The following is a 25,863-nucleotide window of genomic DNA, read 5'->3' on the forward strand; positions in this document are numbered from 1 at the left end:
TCCTGATAATAAGAATACTTTGACTGCAGTAACAGGGCTCATGGAGTCATGAATAACAATGTTTTTCTGGTGATAAAGAGTAAGGAGTGGGCATTTGAAAAAGTGTCCCCCTTTTATAACCATAAGGTTTTGGAAGGCCTTGCTGGAACATTAAAATCTATAAAACGATTGCATAATGACTCATTGTTGATCAAAACAAACAAGTCAAAGCAGGCAGACCTTCTTAAGAAATTGTAGAAACTGGGTGACACTGATATCATTGTTGAGATGCACACCTCTCAACTCCAGTAAGGTTGTTGTCACATGCTGAGATATCATGGACATGTATATAGCAGAACTGAAGCAAGAATGGGCATCCCAGGGAATAGCCAATGTGGAGCAACGAATGTGCAGGAATAATGGAGCAACTGAAAAAACTGCGACTTTCATTGGCACATTCAATTCTGACACTGTCTGAGCATCTTATGGCAGGGCTCCGCCGACTTTATGTTCGGCCTTACATTCCAAAATCTGTGGTGCTATAAATGCCAACGTTTTGGCCTTAAAACCATGAGTTGTGCCAGTGAAGCGACCTGTGGGAAATGCAGAAAAGCCACTTATGACTCTGGGACTGACTGCCTGTCTCCAGTAATCTGCATCAACTCCTCTGGGAACCACCAAGTCTGGAGCTAAGACTGCCCTGTTTTCTCTGAAGAATGCAAAATAAAGGAGATAAGTGACCAGGCAGATCCCCTATGCTAAAGCCAAAACAGAATATGAGGTGACAAAACCTCCTGTCTTTGCCACCCCATAATCTTCCATTGTGCAGAAACCTATTCCCAAGGCAGACTCTTCGACACAGATAATGGCTAGTTTTCCTGTGTCCACCACAAGCACCTGTACATGCATATGTAAAAGTCAAGAGAAAAAGAGTAAGGACAAAGCAATCCAGTCAGCTGCACCATGAAAGACCAACAAATACTACTTAGAGACACTGTACTCTCACACAACTGCATCAATGGGGCTTTTGTGGCCACCTCCCCATCTTCATATGGTTTTTCCTATCTCAGCAGTTTTTCAGGACCCAAATGGTAACTTGCTGTCTGATCAATTTGAGCAGGAGAATGGTGTTCCTCAGGGCAGTGTTTTAAGTGTTACCCTCTTTGCTATAGCCATCAACAGTATCACATCTATGGTAAAGAGATCTGTACAGTGCTGTTTATTTGTAGATGATTTTGCTGTTTTCTGTTCTTCCTCCAGAGTTGCATTTATATATATATATATATATATATATATATATATATATATATATATATATATAATAGAGGGAAACATCCACGTAGGAAAAATATATCTAAAAACAAAGATGATGTGACTTACCAAATGAAAGTGCTGGCAGGTCGACAGACACACAAACGAACACAAACATACACACAAAATTCAAGCTTTCGCAACAAACTGTTGCCTCATCAGGAAAGAGGGAAGGAGAGGGAAAGACGAAAGGATGTGGGTTTTAAGGAAGAAGGTAAGGAGTCATTCCAATCCCGGGAGCAGAAAGACTTACCTTAGGGGGGAAAAAAGGACGGGTACACACACACACACACACACACACACACACACACACACACACAGACAAATATGTCTGCTTGTGTCTGTATATGTATATGTGTGTGTATGTGTGTGTGTGTGTGTGTGTGTGTGTGTGTGTGTGTGTATACCCGTCCTTTTTTCCCCCTAAGGTAAGTCTTTCCGCTCCCGGGATTGGAATGATTCCTTACCTTCTTCCTTAAAACCCACATCCTTTCGTCTTTCCCTCTCCTTCCCTCTTTCCTGATGAGGCAACAGTTTGTTGCGAAAGCTTGAATTTTGTGTGTATGTTTGTGTTCGTTTGTGTGTCTGTCGATCTGCCAGCACTTTCATTTGGTAAGTCACATCATCTTTGTTTATATATATATATATATATATATATATATATATATATATATATATATATATATATATATATATATATATATATATATATATATGTGTGGGGGGGGGGGCGGCTTGGGGAGGGGACAGGGTGCGCCTCCTTCAGTTTTATTGGGCTTTTGTGTGTTCATGGCTCGACTATGGTTGCACGTTTATGGGTCAGTGATGCCCTCTTACTTGTGGATCATTGTTGCTGTCCATCATGAGGGGATTTGGCTGGCCACAGGTGCTTATCCAACCATTTCCATACCTAGCATCTGTGCTGAGGCAGGGGAACCAACAAGCACCACCTACAATCTGGCGCCAGCTCCTCATGGTGTCAGGCATGTAAGTTCCTTGGAGCTCCAACTTCACCCACCCACCATACTGTTGCTAGTCCACCCCTGGAATGCCTTTTTTCCAACCATCCATGAGTCGCAAAGCTCTTTGGGATCTGCGTTCAGTGTATGATGGAGTCACTCGGTGTGGAGCCAGTATGACACCAAATCAAAGGTTTTAAGTCTTCTTCCCTGGTTACTGGGGACACACAGTGATTTTAGATTTGATGTGGTACTGGAGATATAGCACTCCTGCTTCCATTTTTAATGTGATATTCTCTGACATTTTATCTGAGTACCATGACCATGTAGCTGTTTTTAGGGATAGGTGTAAGCAGGGGGACTCTGTTGTTTCCCTGCATTGTGGCCTCAAGGTCAGACTGCCACCAGAATTTACAGTCTTTGATGCAGAATTATATGCAATCTTGTGAGGACTGGAGAAGATGAGACATTCTCCCGGTCTTAATTTCTTGTCTGCTCAGATTCTCTATGTCCCCAACCTTTGTACCCAGCAGAATACGCAGGATGGTCTCAGAGAGGTGCCCTCTTGGCTGATCTCCTTAATCAGCTCAACCTCTTCTGCCTTAACACTGGAGCACCCACTTGGCTTTCCAACTCCTTGCACACCTATTCCCATTTGGACCTCTCCTTGTGCACTGCCCAGCTTGTCCATCTTGAGTGGTCTGTTCTTTGACACCTACTCTAGCGACCATTTCCCATGTGCTATCCGTTTGCTGGCTCCTACCTGACCTGCCTGCACACCCAAATGGCAGCTTACTAAGGCTGCTTGGCAGCTTTACTCCTCCCTGGCAACCTTTGAAGAACAGCATTTCTCTAGTTGTGCTGGGCAGGTGGAATATCTCACAAATATTATCCTTACTTCTGCAGAACATTCCATTCCTTGCACTTCCTCTTTACCAGGCTGCATTCCCATCCCTTTGTGAACTGAGGCGTGTAGCGATGCAATTCGCGCAGGGAGATGTGCTCTCTGCTTTTTTAACCATCATCCTACGGTGGTGAACTGCATTCATTATAAACAGATGTGAGCAAAGTGTCATCACATTCTTCAGGATAGCAAAAAAAGCTAGCTGGATTTCATTCACTAGTTCTTTTAACAGTTCCACCCCTTCCTCTGTCATGTGGACAACTCCCAATGGCTCTCTGGGACCAAGATCAATTTGCAAATTTCCAGGCTGACAGTAGCAGGTCATGTTATCATGGACCTTATTGCTATCTCCAACACCTTGGGCCAACATTTTGCGGAAATTGAGTTCTTCCCACTATGGGCCTTCCTTCCTCCATTAGAAACAATAGGAGGAGACTCTGGCAATACTCTTCTCTTCTCAGAGTTGTGAGTGCTACAATGCTGTCTTTACCGTGAGGGAACTAGATAGAGCTCTCAGTTCATCCTGATCCTTCGCCCCACAGCCACACTGTCCACATTCAGATACTACAGCACCTTTCTCTTGCAGGCAAGCACTCTACTTAATACATACAAACTCACCTGGGCAGAGGGCACATTTCCTGGACACTGACATGGAGGCACTGTCATACCCATACCTAACTCCAGTATAAGGACAAAAGCCTTCCTTCCAGCTAAAGCACCATCTAGGTTTGCAAGGTGATGGAATGTATCATTCATGACCAGCTGGTATGATTGTTTAAGTCTCACAATTTACTAACAATGCGAATTTAGAGCTCGCCATTCTGCAGTTTACCATGTTGTTAGTTTGTCCACCAATACCATGAATGGTTTTCTGTGGAAATCCCAGACTGGTTGTGTTTCAAATTGGAGAAGGCCTACACCTGCTGGAGAACTGGTATCCTCCACACTCTTTACACATGGGCTTCTGTGACTGCCTGCTCTGTTTCCTTCAGGAATTCTTAAAAAAAAAAAAAACAGTTTTCAAGGTGTATGTGGTTTCTGCCTCGTTGGACACATTTATCCAGGAAAGTGGTGTACCTTAGGGTTCTGTCCCGAATGTTGTCCTATTTGCTATCGCCATTAACCCTATAATGGTCTGTCTCCCGCTGGGCATCTTTGGCTCCCTTTTTGTTCATGAGTTTGCCATCTATTGCAGTTCTCTATGGACCTGTCTCACTGAATGGCATCTTCAGCAATGTCTTGATTGTTTTCACTCGTGGAGCTTCAACAATTTCTTTTGTTTTTTTCCACTGTCAAAACCTGTATGAATTTCTGGTGGTGCAATTGGTTTCTTCCACCTTCTTTACATCTGTTGCCTGTTGCTCTTCCATTCATTGAAACTAAGAAATTCCTGGGGCTCATGCTTGATAAGAAACATTTTTGGTCCTCCCATGTGTCTTACCTGGCAACCTGCTGTATGCAGTCCCTCAATGTCCTAAGTGTCCTCAATGGTGCTTCCTGGGGTGCACATCAAACAGCCCTCCTCCATTTGTATTGTTCCTTTGTCCATTCAAAACTCGACTATGGGTGCATGGATGCTTCATTTATGGTTCTGCATGTTCATCCCTCTTACACCATCTCAACACTACCCATCATTGTGGCATCTGTTATGCCACTAGTACCTTATACACTAGCTCAGTTGAGTCTGTATGCTGAAGCTGCTGAACTACCACTGTCCTACCATTGTGACTTCTCCCTCAGCAGGTATGCATGCTGTTTGTCTGCCATGCGTGTCCACCCATACTATGCCTCCTCCTTCAATGGTTCCTTTGATTGCCATTATGGGGCACATTCCTCTTCTGTTACTTCCTGGAGTCTGCTTCCAGCACTTGCTTGGGCAGTTTAACTTCACACTACCTGCAACTTTCCCAGTAGGTGTGAACCGTTCACCACCTTGGCTTCGTGAAGTGGCCCATGCTAACCTTGGCCTTAAATTGCTTCCTGAGGACACTACTCCACCCTCACTCTATCACCTCCAGTTTCAAGACCTTAGCATGGAATTTTGCAGTAGTACCTTTGTATACACAGATGGCTCTCGGACTAACCATGGGGTTGGGTGTGACTTTGTCATTGGCAACCGTGTCTTTTGACATTGGCTTCCAGCACACTCCTCAGTATTTACAGCCGAGCTCTTCGCCTTGTATCAGGTCATGGAGTACATCCAGCGACACAACCTTTCCAATTACGTCCTCTGCTCAGACTCTTAGCGCCCTTCAAAGTCTGTGTGCTGTACACTGCCCATCCGTTAGTGCACCGGGTCTAGTAAAACTGTTGCTTGCTCACCCTGCTGCTGATGCTGCTGCCAAGGCAGTAGTCCTTGTACCTCATACTACTGGTTCCTATATTCCCTCCAATGATCTCTGTGTTGCTGTCTGTCAGGGGAGGTGGTGTCCCTTTGGAATCGCCATTGGTCCTCCCTTCATAGGAACAAGCTCAGGATTATTAAGCCTCCCCCAGCGGCTTGGACAACCTCCTCTCGGCCCTCCCACTGGGAAGTTGGTTGCGTATTGGGCACTGCCTTTTTAGCCATCATTTGATAAGTGGCACTTCCCCACTACTTTGTACACATTGTGCCCAAGTTTTAACTGTCCATAACTTCCTGACGGAATGTCCATTTTTAACCATTTACATTCCCTCTTGGGTTTGTCATCTGAGTTATCGGGCATTTTAGCAAATGGCACATGGGCTGTTGACCACGTTTTCTTTGTATCCATCAAAGCAATATGGTGAAGGCCATTAAATCTTAGTTTTGGACCTCCATTTCTGTATGATGTCTTTTGTAGACCTTTCTCCACTTCCCAGTTTTTAGCTGTCTTTTCTTATGTCAGCTGGGATTGACATTTAGTCGTTTAACTCCTCTGTCTTTATGTTCTATAGTTTTAATGTGGGCATGTATGGACACAGTTGGTTTTGCACCCCAAATCGAATAAAAACAAATGATCCTTTGTAAATTATCTTTTGTTCTATAGATACAAATTCTCCTCCTTCCCACCAAACCTCACTTAAGCCTAAAAGATTGATGTTCTCACTCCATTTGTCTTTGCGTTTTCTAATTTCCCATTCTTATCTTCGTATTCCATGCTGCATTCCTCAGTAGATATGATTTCCTGCTCATCTTGCCTTGTAATGAACATTTCTCCTGGGTAAGGGCCACCTGGAGCTTCATGGAGTGGTTTCCAACTTGGAGGGTAAGTGTGCACACTGTTGATTGGCAGGATGAATAGTCTCTTTGTGGGTATGGATGATGACTATTCCCTCAACCTGTATGGACTGCCCAAAGTGCAAACTCCAGCTAAATTTATGCCTAGTGAAGAAACATTATTGTATAAGCACTTACACAAAGTGCAGAAAGTAGCTGCATGGTTAAACTGCAATGCAGTCAGAGTGGGAGGAAAGGAACTGTTTTGAAACTGAAATGTGACAGTCACAAAAACACCATTCTTCATATTAATGTACATGGGTTATGCGAAGATGGAGCAATTTAGCTCAAATATAGGCTACTTCACACATGTTGTGACTGGTCTTCCTACTGTCATGAAGTATATATCAAGTGGGTGTAACAATTTGCAGCAGTAGAAAAAATTTGCAGAGGTAGCAAAAATTGGGAAAATGAAATACAGCAAAGAATGTAAAATTGTCAAATGGGGTGTTTGGCAAGATTCAGTGAGTACTTTACTATTTAAGAATGGACTGTAGAAGTCTTGGTATAAATAATCAGAGAACAGACCCTCTTGGAACAATAATTTTAAGAGACTCCTGGATGTCTTACAATACTCTGTTGAAGATTTCCATCACAGTAGGAACTTCGTGTATCCATCAGATTGTTCTGTTTACACACTGAACATAGATATTAAATGCGAGATGTCCGACGTGCATTTCCATGATTTGGCAAAATGATTGGTCACTCTGTGTGTTACCTAACTGAGAACATCATCACACAAAAGAACTGTTATGTAACTTTTTTCACTGAGGTGGGTAAACTTCACTCAGCAGGAAAAACTTATGGAAAGGTTCCTTTTGCAGAGTGATACTGGCATGATTGGCAGCTACGTCTCTGTGCCTGCAGTTTTTGATATAAAAATGACCTGTAACCAAATACCTTAGCTTTGCTCACTGTTTTAGGTATGTGAAGACATTGCTTTGCTTCATACTGCACAGTTTGTTGGACATTTTCCATTCTTATTTTATTCATGGTGCATGCTTAATGTTTTCATGTGTGTTTTGAAACCATTGCAATGTAGTTCATGCAATGAAACAATTTCCTGTGCTGGAATTGGATGATAAGGCAAAGAAGAGCAGGTTCCATGTCAATTTAAGTGTTTGCAAAGGCAAAGAGCTGCATTTTGTGGTTTTCATATTTCTAGTTAAATACTGTGAAAAACTTCTCTGGAAGTACTGGAGTCCAGAATAAGCCATTTGGTCCTAGACTCAATGAAACAAAAATCCTGTGATCTCCTCATGGTACAAAATAAGCAGTGCATTTCTCAGGTGAGGGGAATGACACAGGGTCCATATATTTCCCAGTATAATGAGATTCCTTCCACCAAATGCCAAAAGCCTGCTTGGAGGTAGATTGGTAGTTATGAGTAATACTCAAAATGAACTGATATCAATAAACATAAAATATCAGAAAAGAGTGATCACTAGAAGGAGAAAAACAAACCTGATCACAAATATTCAATGGGTTGGTAAAATGTAGGAAGACCAGTCACAACATGTGTGAAGTAGCCTATATTTGAGCTAAATTGCTCCATCTTCGCATAACCCATGTACATTAATATGAAGAATGGTGTTTTTGTGACTGTCACATTTCAGTTTCAAAACAGTTCCTTTCCTCCCACTCTGACTGCATTGCAGTTTAACCATGCAGCTACTTTCTGCACTTTGTGTAAGTGCTTATACAATAATGTTTCTTCACTAGGCATAAATTTAGCTGGAGTTTGCACTTTGGGCAGTCCATACAGGTTGAGGGAATAGTCATCATCCATACCCACAAAGAGACTATTCATCCTGCCAATCAACACTAATCAAAGTGACAAAGTGCCCACTATAATCCATATTGTACAATGTTTTCAGCAGAGTCATGGCTAGGCACAAAGTGACAGCTTGCAATCATGTGGCTGGCTGAAATTTTCTGGATGCAAACTACTGTTGGACAGTGTTATCTAACATTCAGAACAGCAGTAACCATTCAAATTGGTGAGGTGCAATATTTTACATGATGCTCAATGAGTCCACTATGTTATCAATATTCTCACTTTGTCTCCTGACATTTTACCAACCCATTGAATATTTGTGATCAGATTTGTTTTTCTCCTTCTAGTGATCACTCTTTTCTGATATTTTATGTTTATTGATATCAGTTCATTTTGAGTATTACTCATAACTTTTGCACATTAATGATGAAAGATGGTTTAGTTTTCCATAATCTCAGAATTTCTGATAGGTGACCTTTGACCTTTCTGTATTATCAGGTGTCTGTAGTGTGTCTGTAGTGTGTGTGTGTGTGTGTGTGTGTGTGTGTGTGTGTGTGTGTGTGTGTGTGTGTGTGTTTTATTTACTTGTGTGTTACTCATGAGGTTCTACAGTAACCAGAGTGAATAAACTTTTTTATACATTTTAGTATGTTGTTATTATGTGAGGAAACCATAAAGCATACTGTCACTCATGTGATGACAGAGAAATTTCCAAGGCGGCATATTTCTTCTCTTATGACTGGCTGACACAAGCAAACTAATGTCACCATATATTGATTTACGTGTTTGCAATCCTTGTAAATACAAGCAGCGTCATCCAAAGTGAGGAAGGTAATAACATATAAGTGAACACTGTAGGAAAAGATAGTGCCACATACCATAAAGATAAAAGGTTAAGTTGCAGACAAATGCAATTAGGACACACACAACTTTTGGCCACAGCATTCATCAGAGAGAGAGATGGGCGTGTATTACTTTAGTTGTTTGTGCCCCCAAAACAATACAAACAAAAAATCAGAAAAAGACAAACACACTATTCATACATACAAGCATGCACACATCACACTCATAACCACCGAATCCAGTAACTCGGGACAGAGGTGCTGGAACTGATGGCCATGTGTACACCCCCCCCCCCCCACCTCCTCCCTGTGGGCCTGGGGGTTAGAACAGGCCCGAGGTATTCCTGCCTGTCATAAGAGATGTCTAAAAGGAGTCTCACACCTTTCGGCCTGTAGGGTTTGACCTCCATTTTTCAAAATTTTGCCGGCTTGGAGCAAAATACTTCCCCCGCTATTTAGTCTGTTCTTGGACCGATGGGGGGGGACGTTTGCCACCTCCAAGCCCATGTTCTTTGTACAGCATATCGAGGATATCTTCAGAGAAATCGAAGCTCTTAGTAAAATGCGTTCGGGGTCCATTCTCATAAAGTCCACCTCCGCTACACAGTCGGCGGCGCTCCAGGCATGCGACTGACTAGGAGACATCCCAGTGTCAATTGTCCCACATCTGGTGCTCAATAGGACGAAGGGGATTATTTTCCATTGGGACCTCCTGCTGCAATCTGATGAGGAGCTCAGGGCCAACCTGGAGCGCCGTGGCTTGCATTTCGTCCAGCGTGCCCCCAAAGATCGTCGCTTCGACACTGGGGCCTTTATCCTTGCCTTCGAGGGGATGTTCTCCTAGAGAAGATAAAGGTGATGTGCTACCGGTGCGACGTGTGACCTTATGGCCTGCCTCCTATGCGATGCTTTCGATGTTTGTGCTTCGGGCACATGTCGTCACGATGTGAAGCTGAGCCCTTTTGTGGAGATTGTGGACGTCCTCTTCGTGAGGGACATACATGCACCCCACCACCTCAGTGCATCAATTGTCCTGGCCTCCACTCACCTAGATCTTTCGACTGCCCTGCATATCAGAAGGAGAAGAAGATACAAGAATTGAAAACCTTGGACCATCTGTCTTATTCTGAGGCCAGGAAGAAATATGACCACCTCCATCCCGTGATGTTGACAACGTCGTTTGCTTCAGTCGTGTCCACTCTTTCCGCAGTATCCTCACCCATATCCTGTCCCCCCTCCACCTCCTCACCCCATCTGGGGTCTATGCCTCTGCCTCCCAAATCCCTCCCTTCCAAATCCTCCTCCCTCATGGCCCCTGCCCCCTCTGCCCCAGGGGCCACCCTTCCTCCTCCTCCTCCTCCTCCTCCTCCTCCTCCTCCTCCTCCTCCTCCGCCGCCGCCGCCTGAGAAGTGGTCCTCTTCTCAGGCGCCCATCAGGGAAACGTTACAGACCCTGGCTTCCAAGGTCCGGTGTTCAAAAAAGACCCCGAGTGTTAGGACTTTCTTCGGGTCCAGCCCCCACAGCCCACCATCCCTGTGACTCATCAGTCTTCCAAAAAGGCCTCAAAGAAGAAGTCTTTATCCCCCTCTCCACCCCAGCGCATTTCGTCTGATGCTCCACCCAACAGTCGCTGCTCCCAACCGTCCTCAGTTTCGCTGGACCGCTCTGCTGCCAGGTGCTCAGCTGGCCTGTCGTCGGTGGACGATGCTTCCCCTCCTGCGCAACCCAGGAATGTGGCCGCAGCTGGCGACTACTCGATGGAACAGGATCCACCTCTCGATGGTTGTAGCGATGTTCCCTCAAAACCTGGCCCTCCGCGGCCGTCGAGGTGACCAGCTCTCCCCTGTTTCATTCCCCCTTTCTCTGATTTGCGATGGCTCTGTTACATTGGAACATAAGAGGTATTCGATCTAATCGGAAGGAATTACAACTGCTCCTCCGTCTGCACTGTCTGCTCGTCATTGGTCTCCAGGAAACGAAGTTGTGCCCAACTGACCGTATTGCTTTTACCCACTATACCTCTGAGTGATCTGACCTAACCCCTGTGGACAGTATTCCAGCTCATGGTGGGGTCATGTATCTCGTTTGAGACAATGTTTATTACCATGCCATCCCATTGACCACCCCACTCCAAGCAATAGCTGTCCATATTACTCTTTTTGCCTTTACTTTTTCTGTTTGTACCGTCTACACTCCATCGTCATCCGCAGTTAGTCGGGCTGACATGATGCACCTGATTGTTCAGCTTCCTCCACCGTTTATTGTTTGGCGACTTCAATGCCCATCATCCCCTTTGGGGTTCTCCTGCATCCTGTCAGAGAGGTTCCCTCTTGGTGGATGTTTTCAACCATCTCAGTCTTGTCTGCGTCAATACTGGCACCACGACTTTCCTCTCGGACTCTACTCATACCTACTCCCACTTGGACCTCTCGATCTGTTCTACCACTCTTGCCCGACGGTTCGAGTGGTATGTCCTTTCTGACACCTATTCGAGCGACCATTTCCCCTGTGTCGTTCATCTCCTGCACCACACCCCATCCCCCCCGCTCCTCGAGCAGGAAGATACCAAAGCTGACTGGGGACTTTACTCCTCCCTGGTGACCTTTCCGGACCAAGATTTTCTCGGCTGTGACAGTCGGGTCGAATACCTCACGGCTGTTATCATCAATGCTGCCGAACGTTCCATTCCTCGTACTACCTCTTCTTCACATCGCGTTGCAGTCCCCTGGTGGAAGGAGGCTTGCAGAGATGCTATCCGTGCTTGACGACGTGCTTTATGCACCTTTCACCACCACCCTACACTGGCAAATTGTATTGATTACAAACGACTCCGAGTGCAATGTCGTCGAGTCATCAAAGACAGCAAAAAAGCTTGTTGGGCCTCTTTCACAGGCTCCTTTAATAGTTTTACTCCCTCTTCTGTCATCTGTGGTGGCCTGCGCCGGTTGTTGGGCATTAAGGCCCACTCCTTGGTACCTGGCCTGACTTCAGGTAATGAGGTACTTGTGGACCCTGTTGATGTCTCAAACGCCTTCGGCTGCTTTCTAGTGGAGGTTTCAAGCTCCACCCATTACCACCCTGCCTTCCTTCCCAGAAAAGAGGCAGAAGAGGCTTGGCAACCTTCCTTCCACTCGCTGAATCTGGAAGATTACAATGCCCCCTTTACCATGTGGGAACTCGAACGTGCACTTGCACTGTCCCGGTCCTCTGCTCAGAGGCCAGATGCCATTCACATTCAGATGCTGACACACCTTTCTCCGGCAGGCAAATGCTTTCTTCGTACCTATAATCACGTCTGGACCAAAGGTCAGGTCCCCGTGCATTGGCGCGAGGCTGTTGTTGTTCGCATACCCAAACCCGGGAAGGATAGACACCTTCCTACTAGTTACCGCCCCATTTCTCTTACAAGCTGTGTCTGTAAGGTGATGGAGCACATGGTTAACGCTCGGTTGGTTTGGATTCTTGAATCTCGACGGCTACTTACCAATGTTCAATGTGGCTTTCGTCGACGCCGCTCCGCTGTTGACCACCTTGTGACCTTGTCGACGTTCATCATGAACAACTTTTTGCGAAAGTGCGAAACGGTAGCTGTGTTCTTCGATTTGGAGAAGGCTTAAGATACCTGTTGGAGAAGAGGTATCCTCTGCACTATGCACAGGTGGGGCCTACGTGGTCACCTGCCCCTTTTTATTGATTCATTTTTAACAGATCGAATGTTTAGGGTACGTGTGGGTTCCATATTGTTCGACGTCTTCCTCCAGGAGAACGGAGTGCCTCGGGGCTCCATTTTGAGCATATCCCTTTTTGCCATAGCGATCAATCCAATTATGGATTGTATTCCACCTAACGTCTCAGGCTCTCTTTTTGTCTATGACTTCGCGATCTACTGCAGTGCCCAGAGAACATGCCTCCTGGAGCGCTGCCTTCAGCGTTGTCTTGACAGCCTATACTCATGGAGTGTGGCTAATGGCTTCCGGTTATCTGAAGAGAAGGCAGTTTGCATCAACTTTTGGCGATATAAAGCATTCCTTCCACCATCCTTACATCTCAGGCCCATTGTTCTCCCATTCGTGGAGACAACGAAGTTTTTAGGGCTCACACTGGACAGGAAACTTTGTTGGTCTCCGCATGTCTCTTATTTGGCTGCTCATTGTACACATTCCCTTAATGTCCTCCGTGTTCTTTAGTGGTTCATCTTGGGGAGCGGATCGCACTGTCCTGCTTCGCTTATATTGGTCCGTAGTCCGATCAAACCTGGATTATGGGATCATCGTCTGCTCGGCCATCCCTCTTAAGCCGTCTCAACTCCATCCATCATCGGGGGTTACGTCTTGCGACTGGAGCATTCTATACTAGTCCCGTCGAGTCTTTATGCTGAAGCCGCCAAATTACCATTGACCTACCGGCGCGACGTCCTGCTTTGTCGGTATGCCTGCTGGCTGTTGTCAATGCCCGACCACCCCTCTTATCAGTCCTCCTTCAACGATTCTCTCGACCGTCAGTATGGGTTGTATGTGTCTGCCCTGCTGCACCCTGGAGTCCGCTTTCATCGCCTGCTTCAACAATGGGATTTTGCCCTCCCTACTACCTTCAGAGAGGGTGAGAGCCTGACACCACCTTGGCTCCGGTTCACATTCATCTCGACCTCAGCTCGCTCCCAAAGGAGGGTACTCCAGATGCAGTGTATTGCTCACCACAGAACACCAATATAGTAGAAGTGCAATGACCACGTTATTATACGGAAACACAGAACGACACCAGCGCTACTTGTGGCCTGGCTGTGAACTTCAATACGAAAAAATATGGCGCGAAAATATCTTATGTTTATTTCTAAATACGCGAATTAGAGGACAATATTTTTCATTTAATCGTTGACTGTGGGCCGCATAGTGCAGTAATAAAGGTTTTTGAGATCTCGCAAAGTAATATATAAAAGAAAACTCAATCAAAAACAAACATTAACTACTTGTAGCTGCAGTTTACATTGTGAAAATTTTCGTAAATTACGACGTCACCTTTTGACTGTGAAATTTTTTTGTAAAACTCAATAATGCGATTTTGGCCGTGTGGCCATTATCATGTGGAAATAAACGAGCTTTAGCACATTTCAGACTAAAAAATCATCTGACATAGCATGCATATATAAATGATTTTTACGTTTCCACATATCCTAAAGCACATTATGTCCACTCGCATGATCGAAAGTGGAATAGTAGGTTACACAAATAAATAACTACACAGCTAATGGATAACCAAGAGGTCATTTACAAAAAAAAATCTGTGCTACAAACCAAGGGTGTACTTCAAAGTCTACAAAATCCGATTTATTATTTTTTCTGTTGACTGTTATTTATGGATATTCAGTCATATGAAATTGAACTTCTGCACAGTTCATATAAATTTATGAAACACACAAAATACTACTTTACATCAACTGAAAAACAAATTGGGAGCAGAGCAGGTACACTCTCCATGAATGTAGCCAAAATGCTTTTGCCAATGAGACACACAAAGAAAATGAACTGCAACACACATTTTTTTTTTTCTTTTTTCCCCAACTTGGTTGTTATTTTGGCAACACCTATCATGTTTAAATAATGAAAGAAGACGCTGGTACAACATTTATTTTTAACATTTTTATTTATTTATTTCCTCTTTGAAAACTTTGTTTGGTACACTACTGAAAATTAACACAAATTCCCCTTGACAGCACTTTATTCATTATACTTTTAGAATACAATCATCACATCTAGAAAGTGTTATGTTCCTGCTGAATTACCAGATTTTGTCATAACAAATCAAAGGCATGATTTTGATACAAGAACATGTAATTCTCTGCTTTTAACACATTTGTATATGTATAGGGAGCTTACTCTCATTGTACACATTATAAACAAAATACAAAGTCTTTTAACATGATTTGAACTTCTTTTTAAGTTGTTGCATACACAATTTCCTCTTGTTTGTAAATTTCTTTTCTTTCACATACTTGTATATTATAAATGGAATACTTGCCTTCAGAAGTCTATCTTCAATGGCATGTTTATTACAAATTGTTGTATGACACACAACAAATGTTTTTTTTTTTAAATTATCATGTAGTCTTCTTGTGTAACCATGAATATTTAGGTACTCATACAGCTGATCATGGAGTGCCCTTAGGAAAATCATGACTCTTTCACTTGCATATTTCAAATGAGAATGCTCCTCACTATTCTCTTTAAATGAGGTAAACAAATAATTTTCAATCACAACAGAGGAGTAGAGACTGGTATTACATGTTTCAGAATCATCTGGTACATCTATGGCTTTTAGTACATAGCCTGCTACATAGGCTAAGGATTGTTGATCTTCTACAGACTCGATGATACCATCTGAGTAAGAATAAATTTGCTCAGGTGTATCAGTGTCATTCATCTCACATTCACTTAAATATTCACTCCTACCACTAGCTGCCAAAAAGTGACACAAACTGCTCAAGGGAGTGTAATCATCATTTTCACAGCTACTTACACTCATGGCTTTGAAAGGCAAAGTCATATGATTGACAACACAAGTCTTCAGAGCTTGTACAAACTGAAAACAAGCTGGGTTTGTATTAGCAATACCATGTTGTCTTATACAACAAAAGAAATTTTCTAAAGCATCTTGATTGAACGCCTTTAAATTTAAGTACTTAAAGCCAACCACTTTCAAGGTATTCCACAAGAAAATAATAGACTATAATGTAATCTGCCAACCTTTATGAAGCTAAACATATTAGTCTTGTTTCTTCCCGTTTTTAAATCTATTATTTGCCAGCTGCCTATTTCCCTTAATATGCTATACCACATTTCTAAATGTGGCGAATTTTCTGATAAAGCACACCTAAATTGTTTTCCATCCCTGGGATATTGCTCATTACTGTTGAGTGAATCAAAGAGATTATCTACCTTTTCCACAAACTCAGCTGTGTGTATAGCTTCAGATGGTAATGTGTGAGAAGAAACATATGTTTCAATTGCAGCTGCAACAGTATGGCTCATTTGTGCAGCAGCAACTTTTACCTTCATTTTGACATGGGAATCAGAAAAGTTAGTGTTGTGCTTTTAATTTGGGTAGAGTTTTGAACAGTTTTTTTTTAATCCAAAAAGAACACTGTACTGATGTACTCAAACTTTGCTGCTTTGTGAGGTTCAAATTGAATTTTATTATCTATCAAAGCATTTCTAGTGTTTTTGAGCAGAAGTGGTACATCATAAATGGTAACAATTGGTTGATTATTGACGACAAAATGAAATATACTGGGCTTCAACAAATTTGCTTCACACAGTTGCTTAAGGGCCTTTTGGTTTGTTGCATTCTGGTCACATACAGTACAAACCACTTTGAACCCAATATTCTGTAGTTCACTTATGATGTGAACAATGAGTGATTTCAAATGGGTGTAGTGGAAAGTGGTTGCGGTAAAGTAATATGCTAGAACTTGTTTCCAAGTTCTGTGAATGCCTTTCAGCATAAAAACCAATGCTTGACTAGCAGCTACAGGTGAACGTCCTAAATGACCCAAGTCCTGATACCCATAGATTAGCTGTTTGTGTGCATCATAGTACATACCATCATCCAGAGACATTTCGTCAAAAAGTAGAGCACAATACATGTCATTTTCATGCATATTACTTACTTCCCTTGCTAAAAAGTTTAATAAAGCTGGATTAAGTCCTGTATCAAATGGTATGTGGGAAAGCACTCCCTTGAGCAGCCTGCCAGATAGAAGGGAGAAGTATGTGGCCAAATATCTGTACAACCGGGGACTACGCTTATAAATAGATAAAGCAAATGCCTTATCTTGTATAGACCGCCGTACTGCTGTGGGCTGCATATTGGCATTTCTTAACAGACTATTAATAAAAGTTTGTCACATCATTCAACTCTTCTTCAATTAACTGAGATGTCCTGTCATCATACAACTCTTTCAGAATTTTCAATTTATTCCTCTCATTCTGTAGCTGTTTTTTCAATTTACACACTCTGGAAACTGTAATTCTATGCAGTTTATACATTTTGTGTTTTCTTGGAGTTAAATCACGTTTAGAAACGCCAGATCCCATTACACCTGGACTACTTTCAACATCATAAACAGGTGAGGATAAAAAGCTGTACTCACCATCATCTGTGCTCTGTAAAGGGGGACTGCTTCGTTGTATTACTGTAGATTTTGCATTGTGACCTGTCTCGTGCACTCTTATATTTGCACCCGATGTGGTGAAACAGCCACCACCACAACCACAACCACCACCACCAGTGTAACACAGATGGGTGGGGGGAGGGTGATACAACACCAATTCCATGTGCTTTGGTATAACACCAGGATTTAGCCTGTGTCTAGTAAAGTTCACAAAATCTGCTTCATAAAAATGATCCTCACACATGTAATAATAACTACAGTTGACACCTTCATCCATATTATAGATCAATTTCCACTTCTTTAAAGTCTCACTTTTTGATGCAGCTGGAAATTTCTATAAATGTTTATTCTTGTGTTTGGAATTTATTTTTACATAATAACTACTCCTGCATCCGGGAAACTTGCACGAGTATTTCAATTTCAATCTCAAACTGGATTGTTCTCTTCCTGTATGATTCATCCTCATGCGTCTGAAATGTTATTCAAACCAAAAATTAGGAACGAGAAAAAAGATCAGGTATGGTTTACATTGATTAATGTTAAAGAAAACTCAAAGTGAAATTAATTTCACTATCAAAAATCATATTAGCTTATGTCTAAATGCAGCTATCCTGTACTGAAGTATTGAGAACTGTTATCATGGCTTGTAAGCTGATGTGGTATTGCTACAAAATAGTGAAAAAACGAAACAAATTCTCATTTCTACTATGGATATGCACATCACTCTATATATAACTGCGTGAGCGTAGTTGCACTATATTCTATATTCAACACTACTTTGTTAAACAGTGCTATCAGGCAGTAGAAACACTGCTTATTGTACCATTTCAGTATATTTCAGCATCTAGATACCATGGTAGATAACAAATTCAACTGTACATTATCAGTAACAGTTACAGCTGTAAATCTGTATTACATTGTGTTGAGCATTAAAGTGTGAGAAGATTTCAACTGCATTGGATATTGCCACAGTAATACGTGTAAATGTCCAACTGCTTGAAGGACCTGCTTTGTGTGACTTCCAAACAAATGTCTTATGTGAGAACACAACTTTTATCGATACAACAGCAACAAACACTTTTTACCTGGATAGAGTGTTATGTACTGTACAGAATATTTACTGTCGAAAATGGGAAACAGAACACACTCGAGGCATTACGAATCAATTGTAACACGTCCAATATTTGGTATGTAGTAAACGGCACAATAAATGGTACTTATTATGTCACTAAGAGTACTTCGTGGCAAAAAGGAAGATGAATCAAAGCCAGAATTATATTCCATTACAGGATTCGGAAAGTTGAATACCAACTATGTCAAAAGCTGCTAGCATGGGATTCTCTATGAAATACAAGGAAATATGAACAGAAATAGGAAATATACTTACCCTTTAAGTAAACTGAGTGACAGAAATTGTATTTCTTTGCAGGAACAAATATACAAGGGTCCATAGAACATAATGTGATGATACAACCTCATGTTCTATACAAAACAAAAGTAAAAAAGTAAATAATGAATCATCACACCATCAAATATTACGAATGCATCCAAAAATTAAGCAGAATAATAGCAACATACTTACACTGCAATTTAAATGAAAAATCACGATCACGTTGCTACGATACCAAAACAATTATGGAAGACTACGTCATTCAGTAGGAACACGAAACTATAAATTGCTAAACTTGCAGCGCTCCAAGTGGCCTGGGACCAAACCAACGTCGTGTTACCGGAAATCCCTATATGAGTTTCACCCCCCTGTTGCTCACGGTTTGTCAAACTTTGTGTGTGACTTGCCAGTAACACCTTTATTTACACTGATGGCTCCAAAACTGATGATGGTGTCGGCTGTGCCTTTGTCGTCGGGGACGTCACCTTTAATTACTGGCTCCTCGACCAGTGTTCCAGCTTTACAGCCGAGCTTTTTGCTCTCAATCAGGCCGTTCAGTATGTCCGCCGCCACCACCATTCTCCGTATGTACTCTGCTCTGATTCACTCGGTGCTCTTCAGAGCCTTGGAGCTCCATATCTGGTCCATCCCTTGGTGCAATGGATCTAGCAATCCCTCCATTCTTTTGCTGATGATGGCTCTCCTGCTAGCTTTGTGGGTTCCAGGCCTTTGACGGACTTGTCCCAAGACATCTAACTCTTTTAATTATTTTATCTGCATCTTTGTAGGAACTTTCTTGTGCCCCCCCCCCCCCCCCCCCTTGAGTTTTACCAAATTATCTGTGCACTTACATTTGTGACTGGGTGCTAATGACCTCAGTAGTTGAGCACCCTAAAAAACCCCAAAAAAGAAGAAACACACACACACACACACACACACACACACACACACACACACACACACACACACACACCACTGCCTACAAGCTCTGTGTATGACAATGAGTTGAAGATTCTGGTGTCTGCTGAGGACTTAGATCTTGCCAGACCCTCAGTCACAATGGATATAGCCTGTTCAGGAAATCAGTCAGTGGCAGCAAGTTACCCTGAGGCGTAGACTTCGTCGTTGAGTGTTTCATGCCTTCCCAGTCTCACCATCACGTTATTCTCCAATGGAATTGGGGCAGTTTTTTCCACCACCTAGCTGAGCCATGGCAACTGTTAAGTTTTACACCTGCTTTCTGCATTGCCCTCCAGGAAACTTGGTTCCTGTCAGTGTGGACCCCTGCCCTTTGCAGCTACAGGGAATATTACAGGAACCGTAGTGACTATAATTGAGTGTCAGGTGGAGTTTGTGTTTATGTCCTCAACTTGGTATGTAGTGAACCTGCGCCCTTCAAACTCTTCTTGAAGCCTGTGGCTCTCAGGATATGGACGATGCAGGAAATAACTGACTGCGTGTATCTTTCTCCAGACAGTGCGGTACCCCTGAACACGTTGGTTGCGCTGATTCATCAACTCCATTAATCTTTCCTACTTTTAGGAGATTTTAACGCCCATAACCTATTTGGAGTAGCATCATGCTTACTTGCCGTGGCAGAGAAGTTGAAAATTTACTGTCCCAACTCGACCTATGCCTCTTAAATACTTGTGACACCACACATTTCAGTGTGCTCATAGTAGTTAATGATTTATCAATTTGCAGCCCAGGATTCCTCCAATCTATCCACTGGAGACCACATGATGACCTGTGTAGAAGGCACCACTTCCCCATCTTCCTATCACTCCCTCGGTGTCATGCCCAAAGACTCCTAACCAGATGGGCTTTAAACAAGGCAGACTGGGTAGCCTTCACCTCTGCTGTCACCGTTGAATCTCCCCCATGTGGTGCCATTGATGTTGTGATCGAACAGGTCACTACAAAGAAAATTTCTGCATCGATCCCTTATTATCTAGGGTGCCCAAGGCGAAAGACAGTCCCTTGGTGGTCACTGGAAGTCGCAGAGGCAATGAAAGAGCATCGGTGAGCTCTACAGCAACATGAGCAGCACCCTTCCCTAAAGCACCAAATAGCCTTTAAGTGGCTCCGTGCCCACGTTCGCATGCTTATAAAATGAAGGAAACATGAGTATTGGGAGAGGTATGTGTTGACTGTTGGGTGCCATATGCCACCATCCCAAGTCTGGTTGAAAATCATACGTCGTTTTTGGTACCAGACCCCAACAGGTGTCCCTAACATTAACATCAATGGTGTGCTCTCTATTGATGCAAAAGCAATTGCCGGGCGCTTTGCCGGGCGCTTTGCCGGGCGCTTTGCCGGGCGCTTTGCCGGGCGCTTTGCCGGGCGCTTTGCCGGGCGCTTTGCCGGGCGCTTTGCCGGGCGCTTTGCGTCGGAGAACTACTTACCAGCGTTTTGGACAGTTAATCACCAGATGGAAAGGAAAATCCTCTTGTTCACTACACGCCACAGTGACCCCTATAATGCCCCATTTACAGAGTGGGACCTCCTCAGTGCCCTTGCACATTGCCCCATCACATTTCCTGGGCTGGATCAGATCTGCAATCAGATGATTAAACATCTCACGTCTGACCACAAACAGTATCTCCTTGTCATCTTCAACTGATTCTGGTGCAATGGTGTCTTTCCATTGCAATGGCAGGAGATCACCATCATTCTGGTGATAAAACCTGGTAAAAATCCGCTTGAAGTGGATAGCTATCGCCCCATGAACCTCACCAACGTTCTTTGTAAGCTGCTGCAATGTATGGTGTGTCAGCGGTTGCGTTGGGTCCCAGAGTCACGTGGCCTACTGGCTCCATGTAAGAGCAGCTTCCATCAGGGTTGCTCTACCAATGATCTTGTGTCCCTAGAGTTTGCCATCCGAACAGCCTTTCCCAAATGCCAACACCTGGTTGCCGTCTTTTTTGATTTACAAAAATCATATGACACAACCTGACATCATAGCCTTGCCAAATTATATGAGTGGGGTCTCCGGGGCCCGCTGACGTTTTTCATCCAAAACTTCCTGTCGCTCTGTCCTTTCCATGTCCAAGTTGTAGCCTCCCATAGTTCCCCCTGTATTCAGGAGAATAGTGTTCCGCAGGGCTCTGTATTGAGTGTATCTCCCTTTTTAGTGGCCATCAATGGCCTAGCAGCAGCTGTAGCACCATCCGTCTCCCCTTCTCTGTATTTGGATGGCTTCTGCATTTCGTATTGCTCCTCCAGTACTGGTGTTGCTGAGCTGTACTTACAGGGAGCCATTCACATGGAGCAGTCATGGGCTCTAGCCCACGGCATCCAGTTTTCAGCTGCGTAGTCATGTGTCATGCACTTGTCGGCATTGTACCGTTCATCCGGAACCTGAACTTTATCTTAATGACAATCTACTGACTGTATTGGGGACATATCGCTCCTTAGGACTGGTTTTCAGTGCCCAATTGACTTGGCTACCTCACCTTCGTCTGCTTAAGGGGAGCTCTTGTGGCACCTCAATGCTCTCCACTGCCTCAGCAACACCAACCCTGGGGTGCTGATCGGTCTATGCTGCTGCAGCTCTACAGAGTCCTTGTTCAATCCTGCCTTGACCATGGGAGTTTGGTTTATGCCTCAGCAGCGCCCTCGGCATTTTGTTTACTCGACTCAGTGAACCACTGTGGCATTTGCCTAGTGACAGGAGCTTTTAGAGAGAGTCCGGTGACCAGTGTCCTGGTGGAGGCTAGAGTCCCTCCATTGCAGATCTGACGTGCACAACTGCTCGCCAGCTATGTTGCACACATTCGTAGTTCTCCTGAGCATCTGGATTACAGTGTACTTTTCCCACCTGCAGCAGGCAGTTCATCTCCCGCATCGGTGGCCCAGGTCAGGGTTCACGATTGCAGTTCACATGTGATCCCTTCTCTCCGAACTGGAGTCCTTGCCCTTACCACATATACTCGAGGTCCATTAACGTACAGCTCCATGGTGTATACCTCATCTGAAGCTTCATTCTGACCTGTGTTAACCTTGCTGCTCTCCACTGTCACTTCCTATTGGTTCTTGACATGTTCCAGGGCTCTGAAGTTGTTTACACAGGCGACTCGATGGCTGATGATAATGTTGGCTTCACCTATGTCCACAGGTGCTGTATTGAACAGTATTCCTTGCCTGCTGGCTACAGTGTATTCACTCTAGAGTTTGTGGCCATATCTTGTGCGCTTCAGTACATCCATTTCTGTTCTGATGAGTCGTATCTTCTCTGTTCTGACTCCCTGAACAGCTTACAAGCTATCAACCAGTGCTACCCTTGCCATCCTTTGATAGCAAACATCTAGGAGTCCATCTCTGCCCTGGAATGGTCCAGTTGTTCTGTGGTGTTTATGTGGACCCCAGGACACATCGGAATCCCAGGCAATGAGCTTGCTGACAGGCTACGTGGAAGCCACTTCTGGAGACCTCTGAAACTGACCTGCATTGTGTGCTATGCTGCAAGGTTTTTTGGCTTTTTTGAGATGGAGTGTCATAACAGTATGCACAACAAACTGCGTGTCATTAAAGAGACTGTGAATGTGTGGAAGTCTTCCCTGTGGGCTTCTCACAGGGAATCAGTTGTCCTTTGTCAACTCTGCATTGGCCATACGTGGCTCTCACATGGCTACCTCCTCCATCGCGTGGACCCACTTCAGTGTCGCTGTGGCTCCCAAATGACAGTTGACTACCTCTTGCTGGACTGCCCACTTTTAGCCACTCTGTGGTGGACTTTTAACCTTCCCAGCACCCTGTCTTCAGTGTTGGGTGACAATGCATCAACAGCAGCTTTAGTTCTACATTTTATTCATGAGGGTGAGTTTTATCATTTGATCTAAGTTTTAACGCACCTCCTTTGTCCCTCTGTGTCCTCCACCGTAGGGCTTGTGGGGTGGAAATTTTAATGTGTTGCAGAGTAGCTAATTCTCCTTTTTTATTCTCATGGTCAGCCAGCCATGGTAATCAGCTTTCTTGTTTCTAATCTCTTATCCCTGTTTCTTGCGTCTCTCTGTGTTTTTCTTGTCCTGTTTTGTCCATTGTAGTGTTTGTTGTCCTTCTGGTTCTTTCTTTCTCCTGTTGTGAATTGTACGTCTTCTTTGTTTTCGTCTTTCCCTTGGGTAATTGTTCTACTGGGTACAAGGGACTGATGACCATGCAGTTTGGTGTCTTTCCCCCCTTTTAAACCAACCAACCAACCAACCAACCATGTGAGCATGAGGGGAGCTTGTTTGCATGTATGAATGGTGTGTTTCTCTTTTTCTGATGAAGGGTGTGGCTGGGAGCTTTGTGTAAGTGTCTTAATTGTGCCTGTCTGAAACTGTCATTTTTACAGTAAGTAGCAATCTCTCTTCCTACATTGTTATTCCTACCTGTAGTTTGTTTGACATTCACAAGCAAATAACACTGTTAACAAAGCTGTAAGCATTATACACTTTCTGATAAAACATTTTGCAATATGCAACAGTTTTTAAAATTTGTATATCTGTGCATAAAAGAATAAAATCTACTGCTGCCCAGTATGTTAAAATTATACTACAGGTCCAATAGCTACCTATTGAAAGTATTCCACACTTCAGACAAGGAAGACCCATACTATGTTCTAAAATATTTTTTGAGCAGCCAGGTATTTGCTACATAGGTTGAGTTTATCATTATGAAGACTTTACATACTTTCAGGTGGAAATACATGTGACAACTGATTTATTGAAATGTTTTATTATGTTCTAATATGCATTTCACAACATTTGTTCAGTTAAAAAAAACATAGTAGTTGTAGTGGTCTGCCTTGATTTAAGGAATGTAGGCAACTGCTTAGTGGCTTTGTTAGCATCCCTTTTGTGAACAGTACCAACTAATTGGTAATAGCTCTTTGTGGTCTGTATCTGAACTGAAGATTGTGACAGCACTCTCAGCTATCAAAATATCTGGACCCCCAATTAGGATATGGGAGTTTCCAGCAGCTGTTTTCTACATACTGGGTGGTTGTACTCTGATTACAACATTTTCATTCCTGAGGAACTATGCTAGATACAGCTATGTGGTTTGTTGCAAAAGGTAGTTTCACTCCAGAAGTTTTTATTTTTATTCCATTTTTATGTACACTTTAATATGTGCTCCACTTGTCCATCGAACATCTAGGTGACACTAGATTTCTGTCTTCACTGACATCTCTTCTGTCACCTCTACAGCATTTTGTATTCATGCTGTAAATGTCTGCAAGTCAGGAACTGGTGTCTGAACATTGTCAGTAAGATAACCCAACAAAAAAGTCAGAAGGGGTTATGTCTGAATGTGGGACCATGATGCTGGACTCTTTACTAACTCATTAGGGAAAGGCTTATGTTCACACTTTACAAAACTGAACAAAAACCATCCAGTGAAGGTAACATGAAATGTGAACATAAATTCTCCTCTAAATGCTGTCTACCTAGTGTCAGTTGAGAGTTCACATCCTACTTAATTATGTTTCTCATCAAAGAAGATAGGCAGTACTGCAGACATCATTACATTCATTGTCATGAGACATGAGAAGCAAATTGGCTACATTTACTAAATCGTGATTCCTGTATAAATATTTTCTGGTTTCATATGTTCCAAATCACTTTGAGTTATAACTTTGGTCCTATGTCATTGTCTACAGAATTAATTGAAGGACAATGATTCTTTGGAACTGTTTCATAGTGAGTCATCTTTTGTGCAGTTGCATTCCTGTCATCTGGTCTGCTGTTTCAAATTAAGACACTGGACCTGCCTCATATTTTTCTTTGAAACTGATCTTAGTGTAAGGTATGGTAAATAATTGTTTCTTACCTACATAACACCATGTCTTTCAGTGCTCTGTTTAATCCTGGTAAGTTTTAAGTTTCACCAGAAATTTCAGGTGTATTCGTTTCAAGATTCATTTAAGCACATTCTTCTGCCATTCTAAATTAGTGACATTAAAGGCTAAGAAATGTGATTTTATATTGTAAGACTACAGGTATCTCAGCTGTTTCCAACAGGATGGCATTACAAACTGTTGCTCGTCCACTGAGCAAGATAATTCTGTGATAGGACACTAGACTCTAATCCAAACGGATTTAAATTTAAATCCTCATCCAAATCTGGGTTTTCTGTTTGCCAAAACATCCAGTGTTGCTTTGTGAAGGAAAAGTCAAATTTCCTTTCCTTTACTATCCTTATCAAGTCTGGATTTGTACTCGGTGTCTAATGACTTAGTAGTGGATGGGATGTTAAATCCTATCTTCTGTCCCAGGTCATTGGATATCCATAGCCATAGTGATATTTTGTCAA

The 25,863-nt window shown here is 43.1% G+C and overlaps 1 protein-coding gene across 3 annotated transcripts in view; it reads left to right on the forward strand.

Moving 5' to 3' along the window:
- Nucleotides 1-1,807: 1,807 nt before the first annotated feature.
- LOC126234596 (double-stranded RNA-specific editase 1-like) overlaps nt 1,808-25,863 on the forward strand; it is a 98,999-nt gene continuing 74,943 nt past the window's right edge. For all 3 annotated transcript variants that reach the window (XM_049943326.1, XM_049943317.1, XM_049943334.1), the window contains exon 1: nt 1,808-1,902. In XM_049943326.1, the coding sequence (XP_049799283.1) occupies nt 1,854-1,902 (49 nt within the window). In that variant the 5' untranslated portion in view covers nt 1,808-1,853. The remainder of the gene's footprint in view (nt 1,903-25,863) is intronic.

The sequence above is a fragment of the Schistocerca nitens genome, chromosome 1, assembly GCF_023898315.1.
Source record: "Schistocerca nitens isolate TAMUIC-IGC-003100 chromosome 1, iqSchNite1.1, whole genome shotgun sequence".
Lineage (NCBI taxonomy): Eukaryota > Metazoa > Arthropoda > Insecta > Orthoptera > Acrididae > Schistocerca > Schistocerca nitens.